This window comes from Hoplias malabaricus, chromosome 1, assembly GCF_029633855.1.
Source record: "Hoplias malabaricus isolate fHopMal1 chromosome 1, fHopMal1.hap1, whole genome shotgun sequence".
NCBI classification, from domain to species: domain Eukaryota; kingdom Metazoa; phylum Chordata; class Actinopteri; order Characiformes; family Erythrinidae; genus Hoplias; species Hoplias malabaricus.
Window position 1 is genome coordinate 7891637 of NC_089800.1, and position 20417 is coordinate 7912053.

The 20417-nt window shown below is 43.4% G+C and overlaps 1 protein-coding gene across 1 annotated transcript in view; it reads left to right on the top strand.

The window, feature by feature from the left end:
* oxr1a (oxidation resistance 1a) overlaps positions 1-20417 on the top strand; it is a 204663-nt gene that overhangs the window by 171988 nt on the left and 12258 nt on the right. The window contains exons 6-10 of the mRNA XM_066645433.1: positions 421-579; positions 2311-2495; positions 4576-5288; positions 10279-10447; positions 13209-13374. Of these exons, the coding sequence (XP_066501530.1) occupies positions 421-579; positions 2311-2495; positions 4576-5288; positions 10279-10447; positions 13209-13374 (1392 nt within the window). The remainder of the gene's footprint in view (positions 1-420; positions 580-2310; positions 2496-4575; positions 5289-10278; positions 10448-13208; positions 13375-20417) is intronic.

Genomic DNA, 20417 nt, shown 5'->3' on the forward strand with positions numbered 1-20417 from the left:
GAGGGGACACAGGGATTAAAAACTCCAGGAGCAACTGCTGTTTCTGATCCACTTGTACCAGCATGACACACACTAACACACACACACACACACACCACCACCATGTCAGTGCTCTGTGGGGGTCCTGACCAATGAAGCACGTAATTGCAACGAATCCAGCCTGTAATTGTAGAACTACTGTTTGTGTGATGTACTTTAGCATGTGGCTGTACGTTATGTTCAGTCTATTTCTTTGATCAGTAAGTGTTAGTTGTTTACAATCGATTGACACTTTAAGTAAACGCTCAACAACATTGTGTCTGTGTTTAAAGAGAAATCGCTCTGCAGTGTCTCACTGCTCTTTCCTGTTGTGGTGAGGCACAGCCCTGTGCTGATGTTCTCATCTCCTGTTTGACTTCCTGCTTCTCTGTTCTGTTCCAGGACTCTGATGGAGCACCCCGCTCTGAAGCTCCGCCCTCTGCCCTCCCGGCCTTCTCCGCCCTGCGGCCCTCTCGAGTGGTCTCCTCCACCTCCGAGGAAGAGGAGGCGCTGACGGAGAAGTTCCTCAAAATCAACTGCAAGTACATCACAGATGGCAAGGTGAGTTTGCTTCACTGGCCAGGGTTGAACCCTTCTCCAAAATGAGTACTTTTTTAATTTTAGTAAAGAGCTTTGGTACAGAACTCGGCTGCCCGGATACTCACCAACACCCGCTCCACATTACCCCGGTCCTTCAAAAGCTCCACTGGCTTCCCATACAACAACAAATCCACTATAAGATCCTTCTGATTACATATAAATCTCTCAACAACCTGGCCCCCTCATATCTTTTTCACTGTCCATCATCAGACAGAAATCTCCTCACTCCCATCACCAAAGCTAAGCATCGTACCTCAGGGGACGATCCCCCCACACATCCGCGCTTCAGACTCACTACAAACATTCAAAAAACAATTAAAAACATACATCTTTAAGCAAGTTTTCAGCCTCCGCTAACATCCCTCCTTTCTGTTATTGTTTGTATGTGTTTTCATTTTTTTTTTTTTTTGGTAAAGCATCTTTGAGTTGTGTGAAAAGCGCTATATATAACTGATTTATTATTATTATTATTAAGAGAGCACCCTAATATTTAATATCTTAGTTATGTTATGATTCCTGAGCTCCTGTCCACTGGCGGCGCTGTTGTACTAAATCAACTCTTTCTGCTGTGTCCCTGAAGAAGAGCAGAAACAGTGCTGTTGTCTGTTAGAAATAGCGCTACACAAACACAACGCTGATGTTTCTGACGAATTGGAGCTTAATTATAGTTTTACAGTTTAGTTCAGGGTTAGAGTTAATCAGGGATGGAGGGGGCAGAGGGTTCTGGGCACAATTTGGGTCCCGTGAGACAGGTGTTGTGCAAAATCCAGTGCTAGAGAGATGTGTTTTGACTGCTTAGCTGCTTTTTCCCAGAATCTGGGCTGAGTCCGGCCTGTCTTATCTAAGCAGGCAGTCGGAAATTCAGGGTCAGAGGGAAATCCAGCGCTTGGGAGACGCCAGTGGGCTTTTGTCGGCCTGGGCCCAACAGAACTGGTCCAAGACCCACCCACTCAGCTGCAGCTAACTTGCTGGGTGTGAATATTTATTATATCTAATTATTTGCACATTATATTAATACTTATTATACATGACTTACAGCCCCCAACTATAAATAACAAGTTCACAGCCCTGTCCAATCACACACTCACACTCTCACTCGCTCACTTATAACAGCCTCTCTGCTGCGGCGGGTTTTGCTCAAGTGGTTTGCAAAGAAATTCAAAACACAGCCCGCTAATAAGACCTCTGGTTCTCTCTGGGACTTGAGAGTGCAAAACAGGCAGCATCTTTAAATTGTGCTGTAATCCTGGGAGTTCAGCAGCTGTTGTCAACACAAAATGCAGCGCCCTCAGGAAACGGTCCGTGCTGTTGGCTGTGTTTAGCAATAAACTGATTAGCTCCCTTGGAGTCCGGTTTTGTCAGGTGTTATAACTCGAGTGCTGCTCAGAGAGAAACATCCCTAATCTCAGTCGGCTTTTCTTAGGTTTAAGGGATCACCAGCAGGAATTAACCTTTCAACTTAAACTTACACAGGTACGTTTGTATTGTAGTAGACCCCCAAAGTGCTTTACATTCTCCTACACGCTTTGGAATGTGGAAGAAAGTGGAGCACCTGGAAAAAGACTTGATTTGTCTGCTAATCTATTTCCAGCAAATATTCAGCCAACAAATGGTAAAGTGCTCTGGATAAAAGCGTCTACTGAATGTCATCTATGTGAGTGTATTAATGTGAGTGTCATCCTTGTCCACTAGGGGGCAGTAAGTGGGGTGTTGCTGGTGACACCCAACAACATCATGTTTGACCCTCATCGGACAGACCCCCTGGTTCAGGAGCGAGGCTGTGAGGAGTACGGCATCATGTGTCCCCTGGAGGAGGTGCAGTCCGCAGCCGTGTACCGAGAGATCACCGACAGCAAGATCCGCGAGTCTGTTCCTCCGTAAGAGAACCACCTTAAAACACTGGCTTTATTGTACACTCTTTACCGAACAGCTCCTACTCTTCTGGAAAGGCTTAATACTATAATATTGCCATGAGGATTTGGTTGAATTCAGCTATGAAAACATTAGATAACTAAAGTAATGATGTAGGATGATAAGCTTAGAAATGCAAATCCCGTCTGACTCATCGTACAATTCCATAAGCTCCAGAGAATGAAGGGGAGTAGGGGTTATACCGCTATTGCTAACTATTAGCACTGCGCATACCGTACTTAAACTCATGTGCAACCTCTCCACAGCGTTAAATGCTTTATTTAATGCTTTATATAAACTGATGCACTTACACTAGCTGACATCACAAATTCTAAGTTGTTGTTTTGATTTGCCAGCACTTTTCGATCCATAATTCCAGATGTGTTATTTCATAGTTAAGTCATGGTCTGGATAATGTGTAAGAAATATGACCACCTATCTGGAGGGCTGGTCCTATCAGGCAACATGGAAACAATCAATACCCACTCCACATAGAATCTCCACTGGTGTCCCCCAGGGCTCAGTGCTTGGTCCTTTACTCTTCACTCTTTTTGCTCTCATGGTTTCTCCTACCACTGCAGTGCTGAATACACTCAATTCATCCTTTCCTTCGTTCTCACCTTGTAAATGTGTCGTGTTGACGCGCAGCAACAACTAGGATAGTTCCACAGTCAGACGAACATGGATCAATTTGAACCGAGGAAGTCCAGAAAGATAAACTCCTCTTCTCTGCAATACAGAGACTGCAGACAGCAGCGGATTCATGGCGAGAGATTCCCTCAGACATTTGTTTGGAGAGAGCAGAATGAATAAAAAGGTGGAACAAGGGAAAAATACATACACCTCCATTAAAAAAAAAACACTAGGAGGAGTGGAAAACAGTGCTAGCGCTGTATTTGTGGCTTTCCTGGCACCACATGTAAAGTTACACTCCATTCCAAATGGCACCCTACTCCCTTAATAGTGCATTTTACAGATTTATAAAAATAGCACTACTACACCACCACCAGTGAGCAAGATGTTTGAGATTCAGCCCTAGTGGTGTGGCAGTGTAACTACAGAGTGGTGAGTTGTGCGTAGGTCTCTGCGTCGCTCTGTAGCATAAATTGTCCTTAAGATGACGAAGCACTTTTGTAAGTCGCTCTGTATGAGAGCATCTGCTACAGGTCGTAAATGAGAATGCGAATGTACACTGGTCATTTAACTGCGGTTTTACATGCCAGGGTCCCGGCGAACTGCACATGGGTAATGACTTTTATCTTGAGGAGTCTTATCAGGATGAAAGATTCTGTGTGACAAATGCCTATTTTGTCTCGCACCAACTTCAGTCGCTGAGAGACACCATGCGGATGTTGGATTGTTTCAGATCTCCATCGTTCGGCCTCTTATCGTCCAGGAAATAGATTTTTACTCCAAGGTTAATGAAGCGTGCTTCCAGCCGCCTCCGTTTGGATTACTCACCCATTCTGTTTCGCAATAAGAAGTTAATGATTTTAGCCCTCTTTACGCCTCCCCCAGATGTTTATATCCTCTTTTCTATCATTTATGAGGAGTTCTCTGCTCAGGTAACAGCGCTCCTTCTGTGATGAAATAAAAGCTACAAAGTCTGTAAATATATTGGCAGAGAGCCCTGTTTATTGCTTAGAGTAGAAAAGTAATGCGATGTCACTGTCGTATAGTTGAATTAATTCTACAGAAAACTGTGGTGCTGAAGGTACACATCAGTCCCCACCTCAGATCACTTCAGGGCATCTAGAATATCCCTAACCTCACTAATGTTCTTGTGTTTGAATGTCACCAAACCCTCACCGCATAATATTTGTTTATTATCATATGTTATAGTCTTGATTTTATTCATATAAACTGTCCCAATTAATTTCTGTCAATGTTTAATAGTTCAGGTCTAATCTCTGTCCTAACTGGCTTATGGTGTAACAAGTGAATGGCTAGACTTCTCCTTCCCTCCTTCAATTGCTATAATTACAATCAGCTTTTTATAGCGCTGGCACCTTACTGACCACCGCCATCTGCTTATCTTTGGCACAGGGATCTGGACGCTCTGTTCTCAGGTACCTCTCAGCAGGGCGAGCTGCGTCTACGGGAGGGCTACGACAGTGCCAGCACGGCCCCGCGCAGCACAGAGGGCTCCCTCTCCGAGGATGTCTTCACCGAGTCAGAGCTGTCGCCCATCCGCGAGGAACAGCAGTCCACCGAGGAGCTCCATCAGGAGGACAAGTCCTCGGGCGCCTCCTCCGAGTCCGTCCAGACGGTCAAACACGCCACACAGGCAGCTGAGAGCACCACACCAGGCCCCTCCAGCGAGCTGGTTGGAAAGGAGGCACCCAAGGCTAAGGAAGGGGAACAGGCAGAGGGTGAACAAGGAGGAGAACCAGCCAGCGACACTGCCCAGTTCCCCTGCGCCATGCTGAGCTCCAGAGAACACAGCCAGGAGCAGCCCAACACACCCACCAGCAGGGACCAGCAGCAGCCCCAGGAGCCTTCCCACTGCCAGTCCCGCACGTCCTCCCAGAGCTCCACCACAGGGGCCGCAGAGGAGAACACAGGCAAGGAGAGTTCCCCAGATGGGGCCCGACTCACCCGGGAGGGTACCCAGGACTCGGAGACGGAAGTAGAGGAGCTGAGGAAGATGTGGAAGACACATACTATGCAACAAGCCAAGGAGCAACGGGAAAACGTTCAGCAGGCGCAGAAGGAGAGCATGCCCACTAAAGGCACTCAGAGGCTGGGGTCCGCAGAGGGTGAGAATATATGCTTCTATTTATCCTTCTGTGTTTTAGCAGAGGTTTGGGGATAGTTAAAGGACACCAGACGCTAACTCACCACCAAAGACACTGCTGGGTGTAGTATATAAAAAGAAGCATGAGACCTTTCTTTATTGTCGGATGCCCTTCCTCCTCCCTCCAGTCTACACCCGGAGAGCCCTGGAGCACCTGACTCCCTTCTGCTCCCTCTGCTGAGGGGTTAATAGTCACCTGGTTAATAGAAAAGTGATGAGTGATGGTTACATTTGTATTGGACGTTTCTAGAGCCTTTAAGGAGCTTTACATTCTTTAGGGAGTCTCATCGACCTCCACCTGGATGATGGTGAAGGCAGATGATCTGTGAAAGTCCACTCACCACACATCACTTACAAGGTAGTGAGGAGATGAGGGAGTGCCTGAGCCTGTTTATTAAACATAGGGATGATAGGGAGGCTTGCAGTGACCACAGTGGCAGATGCAGGGTGATGGGGTCACATTTTGGATCCGAAGGAATACGTCCTGTGTTCAGCACAGTGTCAGTGACAGTCGCCGGGATTCTTTGGAGGGATTCCATTCAAGAACTGTCCAGACACAAGCCTGCTTAGCATCAGTGGACATGATTTATATTACAGGTTGGTTGGTGGAGTGGCTGTGTGAAACTGCACCTGTTTGTGTGTGTGTGTGTGTGAGAGAGAGACTGTGTGAAACTGTGCAAAGGTTTGAATGTGTGAAACTGCAGAGTTGTGAATATGTGAGTGACTGGGTGAATGTGTGAAACTGCAGAGTTGTGAATGTGTGAGTGACTGGGTGAATGTGTGAAACTGCAGAGGTGTGAGTGTGTAATTGACTGGGTGAATGTGTAAAACTGCAGAGGTGTGACTGGGTGAATGTGTGAAACTGCAGAGGTGTGACTGGGTGAATGTGTAAAACTGCAGAGGTGTGAATGACTGGGTAAATGTGATACTACACAGGTGTAAGTGACTGGGTGCATGTGTGAAACTGCACAGGGGTGAATGCGTGACGGACTAGGTGAATGTGTGACTACAGAGGTTTGAATGTGTGAAACGGTACAGGTGTGAGTGACTGGGTGAACGTGTGAAACTGCAAAGGTGTGAATGTGTGAGTGAATGTGTGAAACCTCAGAGGTGTGAATGTGTGAGTGACTGGGTGAATGTGTGAAACCTCAGAGGTGTGAATGTGTGAAACTGCAGAGGTGTGAATGTGTGAAACTGCAGAGGTGTGAATGACTGGGTGAATGCATGAAACTGCAGAGGTGTGAATGTGTGAAACTGCAGAGGTGTGAATGACTGGGTGAATGTGTGAATGACTAGGTGAATGTGAGAGTGACTGGGTGAATGTGTGAAACAGTGCAGAGGTGTGAATGTGAAACTGCAGATGTGTGAATGTGTGAGTGACTGGGTGAATGTGTGAAACGGTGCAGAGGTGTGAATGTGTGAGTGACTGGGTGAATGTGTGAAACTGCAGAGGTGTGAATGTGTGAGTGACTGGGTGAATGTGTGAATGACTGGGTGAATGTGAGAGTGATTGGGTGAATGTGTGAAATGGTGCAGAGGTGAATGTGTGAGTGACTGGGTGAATGACTGTGTGAATGTGTGAAACTGCAGAGGTGTGAATGTGTGAGTGACTGGGTGAATGTGTGAAACGGTGCAGAGGTGAATGTGTGAGTGACTGGGTGAATGTGAGAGTGACTGGGTGAATGTGTGAAACGGTGCAGAGGTGTGAGTGACTGGGTGAATGTGTGAATGACTGGGTGAATGTGAGAGTGACTGGGTGAATGTGTGAAACGGTGCAGAGATGAATGTGTGAGTGACTGGGTGAATGTGAGAGTGACTGGGTGAATGTGTGAAACGGTGCAGAGGTGTGAATGTGTGAGTGACTGGGTGAATGTGTGAGTGACTGGGTGAATGTGTGAGTGACTGGGTAAATGTGTGAATGACTGGGTGAATGTGTGACTGGGTGAATGTGTGAATGACTGGGTGAATTTGAGAGTGACTGGGTGAATGTGTGAATGACTGGGTGAATGTGAGAGTGACTGGGTGAATGTGTGAAACGGTGCAGGGGTCTGGACAGCACTGTTATTCCAGCTCTCTGTTGGGAGATAGGCAGAACCTTTCTCTGAGCCGTATTTATTAATTAGAAAAGCGTTTGGAGCCTGGGTAAGGCTTTACATCACGGCTCTGTGAAGTCAGCCCCTCACAGCGAGACCCTCTCGCGTGTTTTGTCGGGGTCCGGCTGCTGGGAGCCACTGATAACCTTGTGTGTGCAGCTGCTTTGTGGATGGAAGGAAAGAGAGAAATGAGTGGAAACATTTAAAATGTGCCTCACCTGTTATCACCCGAAGGAGTGCAGGTTTTACACGCCACTTTGATCCCAGGCTGGGGCCACACACATTCACACACACTCAGACACAGTATGATAAGCTTCAACCTATCAAACAGGACAAGCACACAGCGCCCCGGAGAAAACAACAAAGGGTTTACACCAGAATTAAGAGCCATCTAACACTAGTGGTGCCAAAGGCTATTTAAGCGGTGCTTCCTCTCTCTTTGGCCTTTTTTTTCACTCTGGTCTTGATTGCTGCACACTCGTGTTGACAGACCTATGTATCCTCCACCCTTTAAGTTCGATAGATATAAAAGACCCTCAAGTTGGACTGGACAATATTTCAGTATCAATATACACCGATCAACCATAACCTTATGACCACCTCCTTCTTTCCACACTCGATTTCCACTGTCGATTCCCTCAGCTCCACTGACCACACAGGAGCACTATGTAGTTCTACAATCACAGTCTGTAGTCCATCTCTTACTCTGCATTCATGGTTTATATCCTTTCCCCCTGTTCTTCAATGCTCAGGACCCCCAGAGAGCAGGTATGATGTGGTGGTGGATCATTGCTAGTGCTGCAGTGACACTGACGTGGTGGTGGTGTGTTAGTGTGTGTTGTGCTGGTGCGAGTGGATCAGACACAGCAGTGCTCCGTTGAGTTTTTAAAACCCCGTGTCCACTCAGTGTCCACTCTGTTAGAGTAGATGTAAAGGCCGAGACAGTTGCTTATCTGTCGCTGCACAGTGTGTGTTGGTCGTCCACTGGTGTGTGTGACTGGGTGAATGTGTGATGCCCTGTGATGGACTGCTACACACCAGAAGAGTTATGTACCTAATGAAGACACTGTAAAGTAAGGGGCTCTGGCAGTGTGGTGTCGTCTGAGTCGATTACCGTTTCTTTGCCTCTGTGTGTGGCCCAGCTGCTGTGTCGCGTGCCGTAGATGTCTCCCACAGAGTTGACCTTCTAATAAGTTATTAAGGAAAGCAGCATAAAAAAACATCTATCCCTTAGATCACCCCTGGCTTTAGTTTGAAAGCGTGTTATTCTGCTGCTTAATGGCTAATCCAGGGTACGCTGATCAAATTTAGGCTTGAAATCTACTTAGGAGTGTGGTAATGCACTCATTAAGGGATGTCGTAGAGAACCGGTCAGTAGTTCATTGTCTGTGTTCCAGCAAAGACGTGTTTATAAAACTTCCAACGTCATCAAAGCACATACATCTGACACATTAAGGATTCGTCTTCAATAATCAGATTCATCTGTGACCATCTGATTCATCCAAAGTCATCAGATTCACTCTCAAACATTAGATTGTTCCACAGTCACCAGATTCACTGTCAATCCGCTTGTCGAAACGTCACATCCGGGTCCAAACCGCTGCTCAGTAAAGCCAAGTTAATGATTTAGTAACTTTTCAGACATTCTAGTGAATTATTATGAAGGAGCAGCACCAAATCTAGCTACTTTCTTTACAATCATTAGCTACTTTATATTATATAATCGATAGTACAGCTAAATCTTTAGAACACGGGCTGAGCGTGACCTCTCCGGTGTTCCTGTACTTCCATAGACAGAGCAATGGGACACACGGTTCTCTTTTCGCGGTTCCTCGGCTTCCAGAGACGGAGCTGCGGGAGACACAGCTGTCTCTCCGCGGTTCATCGACTCCCAGAGACGGAGCTGCAGCAACTCTCTCTCCCAGAGTAGGAGCACACAGTCAGTCCTCACAGCAAGTCACACAGCTCAGAATGAGCTGCGAATGTGCAAACAGTGCTGCCAAAGACACCTTTGCTTCTTTGTACATTTAATTTTTTTCTTTTAATGAACCCCTGAACCAAGATAACAGAACTGATTGAGATTCGTTCATTCATTCATTCATCATCCGTAAGAGCTTATCTAGTTCAGGGTCATGGTGGGTCCAGAGCCTACCCGGAATCACAGGGTGCAAGGCAGAATCACACCCTGGAGGAGGTGCCTGTCCTTCACAGGGTGACACACACACACACACACACACACACAAATTCACACATACTCATTTCTATGGGAAGTCACCAATCCACCAACCAGTGTGTGTTTTTGGAACGTAGGAGGAAACCAGAGCACCCAGAGGAAACCCACACAGACACAGGGAGAACACACCAAGCTCCTCACAGACAGTCACCCGGAGGAAACCCACGCAGACACAGGGAGAACACACCACACTCCTCACAGACAGTCACTCGAAGCAGGGCTCCACTATCATCAGATTCGTTCAGTACCATCTGATAAATCTGTTGATTTTCATATTTTCAGAATCAGATTCATCTCAATCATCAGCTTGGGTTGGAGTCCAAAGCACATGCTTATGCATTTTGCCTGTAATTACCCATTTTCACCAGAGGGGTCCCCTGATCTCCACAAGTTACACACTGCAGCATTAATTCAGCATTTATTAGGCTTAGTGTTGTCGAGTTGATGGCATAAGCCTCCAAATCCACAAATCTTATGCAGTGAAGCTTTAATGGAAGGAGATTTGTGTCATTTGTTTTTTCGGTGTGTTTTTCAGTGCTCAGTATCAGGAGGAAAGACTGTTCCCAGAGATTCTGAAACGTAAGGTCCCATGTTCCTCATTGCTATCATGTCCGTCTGAATCACAGGTCCGGCGGTGTCCAGGGAAAGACGGATGTCTCGGTCCTATAAGTTCCTGTGCCTGCGGGTGGGCAAGGCCATGAGAAAGACGTTTGTGTCCAACGCCAGCGCGTCCATGCAGCAGTACGCCCAGCGAGACCGCAAGCACGAGTACTGGTTCTCTGTGCCCCAGGAAAGGTGAGCAGATCCCTGGCTTTTAGCGCCCAGCAGACCATCATTTATTCATCCTCCAGAGAGCACACATGGGGCCCAAAGCAAGCACACACACACACAGAGTGTGTTTTTCCTGTGTGTGACCACCCGGGTTACCCTTTCCATGAAAGCCAGCCTTTGCGTGACAAACTGAAACGAGCCTGGAGATTTCCTGAGGTTAAGATCTGAGTTGTTTTGATATAGAGTTAGAGAGATGCATTACTTACAAAGTCCAATAAAAGTAGAAATAGTGGCATAATCTGAAAGTCCACTGTAGAGACATCTAAGTATTTAAAAGTACAATCAATTAAATGCTATGTTTTCTTCAATTAAACTTCTACACTCATTACACTGACACCTAGTGGCCTTGATGTCACCTTGAGTTTCTGCCATAAACCTTTTTAAACATGGGGGCCCTCTTTGTGAAGAATAAACAGGTTCATTCAGGCACTACAAAGGAATCTGATTCTTCATCTATTTGTTAAAGTCAGCAGGAAATGAAAATCTCAAAGCGTTTGATTTTCATACTATGACACATCTCCAAGTGGAACAGGATGACACGGTGGAAGGAAATATGGGCGGGGCATGATTTTTAACCTTTTACAGGATGATAAAAAGTTCTTCTCTGAAGTTACAGCAACTTTCATATTTCTTTTTATCTGACTCACAATTGCAACTTGTAACTTTCCCCTGAGGGGTTTTGAAGACGAGGTTCAAAAGCTCTTTGTGTTGGTGGCTGACGAATATCTTCAGCGAAAGCCAAACGTATGTCAAGGAAATCTGATCTGTGAGAACTGGGGGCGGAGCTGTGTTCAGTCCAATAAACAACAACTATATGTGAATACACAATGAGCGGCATTGTTGTGGTTTTCAAGCCTGCGGTTCTGGTTAGAGACGGGGTCTCGCCGGGGATTTCCGGTGGGGGCGCTCGTCTAAAAGCGAGCAGAGTCGTGTCGAGTCACGGACAGTGGAGAAGCACCATTTGAGTGAAGGAATTGATTGGGAATATGGGATTCTTTTTAATATGAACTAGACTATGATCCATTGAGGTAAAAATGTTTTAATTTTCAATTCAGCAAATAAACCTCTGTAGAATAAGGATCGCTGAATTGTTGGATTGCTGATGACGGTGTGCACTATGTGGTGTCATAAATAAAATTAACACTAACACAGCACATATTAGGATTCATTGAGACTCGTGCAGCTGTTGACTTGTTTCTTTATTCGTACAATTTGTTGCAATTTGTGTGAGCTTGTTTAGTGTCTATTAGATAAGGCAGGATTTTTCTAAACCCTAGCATTTAACAGTTCCAGATACAAGGAGGCCTCTGAGAGCCTCGGAAAAAAGCATGAAGTCTGTCTCTTGCGAATTAAGTCAGAGCAGACTGGCGACGTAATTCAATTTGAGCCATTCTTACAAGCCGCTTCATTTTACAGCAGAAATCATTTTTGCCAAGACTTCTATCAGTTCTGTATTCCAGAGTCACTACAATGGCGTCTTTGTCTCTTCATGGAAAAATGCTATGAATCGCTTCCTTTCATTTAATACAAGCGCCCAGTGTTCCTCGTCCATCTGGTAACTGCTCATTTCTTTTTTTCCCAATGCTGGGACTGTTTGGAATTTAACGTATTACATGAGTAAAAGAGACTCTTCAGTTATAAGTGCAGAGGTAATTGTAGATAAAGTGATAATGACAGTTATGCTCTTTCTTCCAGCCATTGTTTGCTGCCAAAACTCAAAGGTTGAACAGCTGCTTAAGTACACAAGGCGGCACTTACAGTCTGTGATCTCTAGATAAATGGAGAAGAAGTCTAGCCATTCACTAGTGATAGCTTGTTAAGCGGGTACATTTGCACTTATCTTCTATTTACACTGATCGAAAACTGGATTAGGAACACCTAGCTTATATCTACACATTGTGCATTTTATCAGCTCCACTGACCACACAGGAGCACTTTGTAGTTCTTCAGTTACAGAGTGTAGTCCACCTACAACCCTGTGTACGTTCTTATCCCCATTTCACATGGCTTTCAGCGGTCAGGACCCCCAAAGGACACCCAAGCTACCATAGCTATAGAAGTAATATGGGATGGGCAGGTTTTGGCTTTTAATAAATGCCTGCTCTGTTCTGTATTTTCCAAATGCAGTGTGTTATCACTTCAAACACTGAGGGCCCCAGAAAGAATGTTTTTAATTGGATTAGTTGACTTTCACCCATAAAATCCCTTTCAAACCCAACTTTTTTTTTTTTTTTTTTTTGAGTTGAAGCCAAGGTTATTAAGCTTCTTTTCTTCTGAACTGCGTTCATTTTCCTCTGTGCTAGTGCTGTGTGGCATTGATAAAATATCACAATATTTTCCAAATATAGCATGTATGAGATAGCTGTTAATTTTGCTTTATCTAATTTTAACTTTATCCTGTCAGAACATACATAATTACATATATCAGTCTTAAAGACACGGTTACAAAAGCAGTCAGTTTAATAATACAGGAGAGAGGTTTAAAAAAATGTTACCGTATTTGGTACATTAGGAGCCAATGTAAAATAATAATACAAAATAATGTAGAGTGTTGCCTATTTAAAGGCAGATATAGGCATATTTTGGCTTGGGATTAAAGGGTTAGTTATTTTATTTGACATATTTTCTGGTGAGGTCCTTGTCTACCATCTCCAATACCCCTTTTACTGCCTTTTATCTTGAATCGTGAATCGTGAATCGTGAAGGCTCTGGCATGTCTCTGCAGGTCAGACCACCTCTACCTGTTCTTCATCCAGTGGAGCCCGGAGGCGTTCGGTGAAGGAATGGGAAGCGTGGGCCGGGAGCCTGGCTTTGTGGTGGTCAAGAAGCTTGAGGAATCGGATGCCGGCGAAGACCAGACGACATCAGACTCCTCACCCAAGGAGTGGGAGGTAGACTCTGCACCATCAGCTTTGCTGTTTACTCTTTCTATCAAACTTGCTTCTGATTGTGATGGTATTGTATCACTTTTTTGGTGAAGCAATGCTATGCTTGCTTGTATTCTATTATTATACAGTAAATTTTGCTCGTGCATTGCCACATGTGGAGGTGTACAGTATTTTGTGCATATATATTCCAGTGTGGTTTTTTCCTGTCTGTGTACCTGTTTTTTTCTGTTTCTTTATTCCAGGAGCCCTGAAAGTTTTTTAACGTGTTCACTGCACTCCTCCCATCGTCCATTTTGCCATCACATATCCATTTTTTGCTCACTGTTTTTGAGATTAGTTCCTACACTCAGCCAGTAAATATCCCTATGATACCAAACTGCATTTTTTTTCTTTTTCTTTTGTTTACTGTGAGCTTGAAGCTGGTGTTTTGCATGATTGTGTTCTGTTTTCTTTCAAAGAAAGCAGCCCATGTATGCATTTTGTGCATGCATGAGTTCCTCTGTCCAACGTTTATAACACAGCATGGTTTAATACATGGAAGGTTTTCACTTTAAACCAGACCCTATTAAATCATGCCTCTATGACCGTACTGTCACTAAAGCTCGGTGTATGGTTGTGTGTCTGGTTACAAAGCACACTGAGATTGTTATACAGGACTACTGTATGTCTGTTTTCTGTGCTCATGAAGATCAGTAGAGAAAAGCGTCTGGGCATGCATCTTCATGGAAACGATAGGCTCGCAATCTGGTGCGAGCCCTTGCTGAAACCTATCCACCCCGGTGAAGAAAACGATACCGGGGCTGAGACAGCAGTTTAAATTTTAATGTAAATCAATGATGTAGGAAACACAGTAGACTGATTTGTCATTCTGGGTCTCGTGGACCTGACAAGGCCTCGTGGTCGAGTGGTGTGAATAAGTAAAGTTTCCTTTCCCTTGAACATGAGGGTGCAGTTAGAACATACTGTTACATTCAGTTGTGACGTTGAACCAAAAATGTAATTAATAGAAAGTCCTGATTAAACGTCACTGGGCAATGATAGCCATACATTACACTGGATTTCCCACAGTGAATTCAGGTTGTAAGCACAGCCTGGAGTGTATAACTGCTTTATAATGCATCAAAAAACATATTAAAATATATTACACTGGATGTGAACTGAGTTAATTGGATATGCTAATGGATAGACTTTTAATAATGGCTTTGTACACACCTCTGATTTTATGTTTGGGGATTTGTACACTTGAGAAGCAGTCAAATATTTCATATGACCAGGGGACAGTGTATTAATTTTCACAACACTTTTGCTGACAGTCACGTGTTTACAGTATGTCCTTGCTTTTACTGATAAGGGCATTAAAAGCCCCTCCAACGTGTGCCCTGAAAAAGATAAAGCGTTACCACCATAGTAGCGAGTCAAAACAGTTAGTTTTATTCGGTTTCTCTTCAGTAGCAACGATCCATATAGATTTAAAAAAAAAAAAAAGAATAAAAGCATTAATAAGAAAAAAAATCCATTTAGATCATATTCCAGGCGCCCTTCTGCTTCAGAAAGCGTGTTGTGGTTTTAAAAGACCCGTCATCACCAAAAGGTGGGGCCTCGCGGTACAGGAACCAATCAGAATGCGGCAATCCCTCAGACGTGGATTCTTATTGGCTCGCTCCGCTGCCAATCACCCCGGTGAGCGAAGCCGTTGAGAATAGTCCTCTTACAGTTCAGCCGCTGTGTTTTCATGGAGACTCCTTCAGCAATAACATTGAAGAAACGAGCGGTTAGGAGAATGTGACTCCTCAATACAAACTGCCCGAGAAAAGACATGTTTTCTAGGAGGGTGAAAGAAGCCAACACGCTGACTCCTAAGTATACTTATGTACGAATGTTTTCGCTGTTCTTTGCTTCCCAAGTTTCCTTTTCGAATTTTCCGTTCCACCTTAAATGCCACAGCCGCTACATACTGACGCCGGAGGCACCAGTTTATAACTGCAGCGACATTTAAGGTGGACCGGTGGATTCGATAAGAAAGACCAGTTCTGACTTGTTTTTTTGTTGTATGTGGGGTTTTTTGGCGGAAGTTTACTGAAAAACGTTTTAGTGACTTCTTCTGATTTTGTTTTTTCAGTGTTGTGTAGATTTAAACAGTGTGTTTCTTTCTGAAAGGAACTAACATTACATTAACTCAAAAAAAAAAAACACTGTTCTTTAGTCCTGTATCTGGGTGTCTCAACTTGTTAAAGGTCAGGTGGGAAAGGTGGCTTAACCCTTGTGCTATAATCAGGTCAACGTGTCCTATTTCTGAAACATTTACTGGAGCTGAAATAGAGCAGATATCTTATGTTTTTAGTTAACAAAATGTTGCATTCCTCCCTAATGTGTTAATAGCTTTCCTGGACCTTTATTTATGCAGGCCAGGTGAAAAATAGTTGAACATAGCTTTTATGAATATGAAAAAAGTAATGATAATATAATAACATTGTTTCTGCATTCTTCATAATTGTGTATTAAGAAAATGACACAACCCAATGGGATGGGCAATATCACCCACACATGCTGCTTAAATTGCACAGGTTTGCGATAAAATGCATATTATCTGTTTTAATAAAAAATAAAACATGCAGTTGTCCTGGTAAAGTAATTTACACTGGTCACCATGAGAAACGAATCTGTTGCTAAGTCACAAACAGAGCGCATTTGTTAGTACATATACTGTTCGGAAAAGTAAAAACGCTTGATTTTTTTTGTCTTATACTGCCAGTAAACCACTTATTTTTATGAGATTCGTGCACTGATAAATAAAAAGATCTGCTTTGGGTATTTCACAAAGTTAGGTCCAAACTGAAGGCTGCCAGAGAGTAGAAGAATTCTGGGAAATCCTTACTTACAGATAAATGAGCCTCAATGATTTATCAGGATAAAATATTCTTGTAATACACATTCTGTTACAAACTACTAAATATAAACATTACAGAGCCTTACTTTGTAGCGTGCACGTTTGTTTATGGTAATATAATAACCATCTAATTACCATCTGAATATATTTTAATTTTATTAAATAATAAATCATGGTAACTACATTGCTCTATAGCTGTGCATTATTGGTTTTAAATATTCAATTTTAAACAGTTGTAGAAAGACACTGAGCATATATTTTAAACTGATCCCAGTGTTACGTGTGAGAGAGAATGAAACAATGATCACTTGTATAGTATTGATGTCTGTATTGACAGCAGTATTAAGGTTCAGTTATCTCCCAAAGCTACACAGTGGAATAGCCCTTTTGTCTGAAGACGTACATTAAATGGCCCCAGTGTTAGCCAGCTTCTCCTAACCCTCAGTGGTGGATGCGTGAGGGTGCACTAGTGCACCGTTTCTTCTGAATTATTGACCATGGCAAAGTGGCAACTTGTTGGCTCAAAAGTTTTATTTACTGTAGATAATCGTAGAGTAGATTGACAGAAGCTTCAACGTTTGAGGTTACTCTTCTCGGTTGTTTCAGGCGACCCACTGCTCTGTGGGTATAGTAACATCTGCTGTGTAAATCAGGAACAAAATTAAGGTTAATTCTTTATAACAGCTTCTTCCGTGGAGATTTTTAACCCTGTGTTCACAAGTCAGCACTGGTCTATAGATTCTTGGCACATTTGAGCCTCTATGCCCTGATATTCCCTGGAGTTTTTATGACTTGCTCAGCCACTTTTGCAGTGGACAACCTGCTCAACCTGCTCTGATTTGTTTAGGGGTTGTTGTTGTTGTTGTTGTTGTTGTTGTTGTTGTTGTTGTTGTTGCTGCTGCTGCTGGTGTGTGTGTGTGTGTTTATATAAACCCTAAATTATTATTCTCTTGACTATAAGACTGGGTTTGTTTCACTAGTCTTTGATTACTCAGCTCTGTAATGTTCTCAAGAGTTTACAGCTTTGAGGAAAATTATATGTTGCACGGCAGAAAATGTTGAAGTATTTTAAGGTGCACTGAAAATAGCCATGAAATTATACGAGTCGATACAAGTGTATTATTGTTTGTAGTAACCCAACAATACACACTACAACACATGGTCAGGGTCATTGTGGAGACGTCGGGCAGTGCGTCCCTATGATTGGACCAAGGCATATGCTGAACCAACCAATCATTTATTTTTGTCGCGTCTCCACATCATAAGTAATTTGTATAAATTTGTCTCTTGTCTTCTAGTGTAAACAGGGGTAAGGCTGTGACAGATGCTGTCTGTGGTCAGCCGTCATTGAGACACAGGGACTGTACTCATGGGAGAAGGGAAGGACAGTAGGGTAACTACTATTTACTGTAGTTTTACTAGTAAAACCTACTAGCCAGTGATACTGTGTGTAATCAAATGCTCAAGAATATGAAGTAGAGCCACATTTGTGTGCTCATCTGCAAGGGTGTGACTGAAATGAATCTATACTCCTCATTAATACTGCACTGTATTGAGGTATTTAGTTCAGAAAACAAGTTAATGCATTAAGTTAGAGTTCAAGAACCAAAATGTGTTACTGAAATTGGATCCTTACACGAATCCCCAGACATTAAACCTGGGGAAAGCCTTAGCTAGACGTTCGTGGGCCGTGATTAAGATAACCTGCCGCTAACATTCAGTGTATAATCCTAATGACGACCAGAAAGCGGAAGACACACGACTGTCTTTGTTTTTAACTGTGGAGAGCTGCAGTTTTTGATAGTGCTAAATTTCCTTGGATTTTTCAATGGCTCAGCAGCCATTAACATTAGCTAAAGTCCCTCTGCACATACAGCATAGCAATAAGAGACTCAGTGTATGTTACTATGTATTGAAATGACGTACTGATAAACAACGTTCACTTGAAATTAAAAGTGCTTATTCTATCACTCAGAAAATCACAGAATAAAATGTTTAAAATGTGATGTAAAGTTTAAAATGTTAACTGAGGTCACGCTCCGTAATAGACCAGTGGTCGCCAACCAGTCGATTGCGATGGACAGGTTGATCTCCAAGACCATGCAAGTGGATCGCGATAAATCATGATTCAGTACCACGTTTCAGTGCGCCATTCTGTGTCCGCAGTGGTTCGTGGGCTAGTTAGGGACCTTTAATGCCGAGGTTACACAGGGTTTGTGTCCTCAAATGTGCTGATGGTTTCGGTTTATACAAATATTTCATATAGATTACAAATTACCAACGATAGGCAGACTATACACCGGTGTTCTGTTGAGTGCTGATTTGTGGAAATGTGTGACCATAGTGTACGTTTACAAATGTTTTCATTGGTTCAGATTTCAAAAGGTATATGTAAAAAGATTGGTGTCCACTGATATATACTCTAAAAATAAATGTACAAAATACAGCAAAGTAGATTAGAATGCTTGGTTATTGTAAGACTAAACTCGTGGAAGCAGATTGTAGCTGTTCTGGTTTTGATAACATTGCAGATCTGTCAGTTACAGGGGTTTGACAATGAAAGTGAAACACCTGGTTTTAGACCACAATAATTTATTAGTATGGTGTAGGGCCTCCTTTTGCGGCCGATACAGCGTCACTTCGTCTTGGGAATGATATATACAAGTCCTGCACAGCGGTCAGAGGGATTTTAAGCCATTCTTCTTGCAGGATAGTGGCCAGATGCTGGTGGAGGAAAACGTTTCCTGACTCACTCCTCCAAAACACCCCAAAGTGGCTCAATAATATTTAGATCTGGGGACTGTGCAGGCCATGGGAGATGTTCAACTTCACTTTCATGTTCATCAAACCAATCTTTCACCAGTCTTGCTGTGTGTATTGGTGCATTGTCGTCCTGATACACGGCACCGCCTTCAGGACACAATGTTTGAACCATTGGATGGTCTTACTGGTGCAATGTGCAATTAATGAAGATTGACCACCAGGCTCTGCTCCAATTTAGCCATGAAACCTCCCACACTACAATGACAGGTGTTTCAGTTTCATTGTCTAACCCGTGTAGTTCTCTGTGTGTGGTATTCTCTTGAGGACGATTTCAATCAAAACTTACTCTCAGATTCAGACAGGTAGCTTAGATGTTGTGTTTACTTATGTGAGGTGAGACCTTGATCTGTCCTTCACCCAAAAAAAACCCAGCCCACCCTGCTGAACATGGGAGACAATTAGGCAGTTAGCATCATTAGAGGTGGAAAGATGAAACGCGACAGGTTTGATTTAAAAACTGTCATCTTTTCCTGCCTAAGTTCATTAGCTATGAGTTCAAGTGTGGCAGCTTCAAAGGGACCCCGTGTCTGTCTGGCCTCTGAAGCCGGCTGCATTAGTCAAGCTGTAAACCTTATTAGCCTGGCCACCTCAGTGCAGCAAATGATGATCAACCAGGAACTTACTTAAACGTGAAGAATTAAAAATATTAAGAGCTTGTAAAATTAAATTTGGGGCATGTGTAGTTCTCTTCGGGCTGAAGGAAAATTCCAACCTGATCTCTGTTTATTTTATTCACAGTTTACTCAGAAATGTTCTTTATTACCAGAAATATGCTGCAAGGAAAGTTCAGAATTTTATAAAAATTGTTGTTTTTTGAAACCAAAACTCACACATACCTTTGGATACAATATTATATGCAGATGCTTTTGCAGCCATTTCCCTTTTTAATACACAGTGGAACCTTTACTAACGAACGCCTGTACTAACGAACTTTCCAAGATACGAACCGGGCATTTGAATATTTTTTTGCCTCCACCAACGAACCATGACTCTAGAAACGAACCCGAGCCTCCTCCGAGCCGGCGGCTGGAAATGGCCACTGACCCCAATAGGGGAGTCTCCCAGCGCCCAGACTTGAGTGAGCTTTTAGGATTATCAAATTGTAGCTTTAGCAATTTAGCATTAGTGTAAATAGCAGACATCGAAGTTCGTGCTAAGTTGAGCCGTATCTACGCTTCGTCTCCCCACATTCACCGCCTACTCTCCGTTATTCCACCCACCCCCACCTTCCGTCATACAGCCAGTGCCTGTGTTACTCCTCCAGCCAGTCATCACGTCTTCAAGGTAGCGATGTGTAACCACTTAATCTTTATTATTTCTTTTTTATTACTGTTAC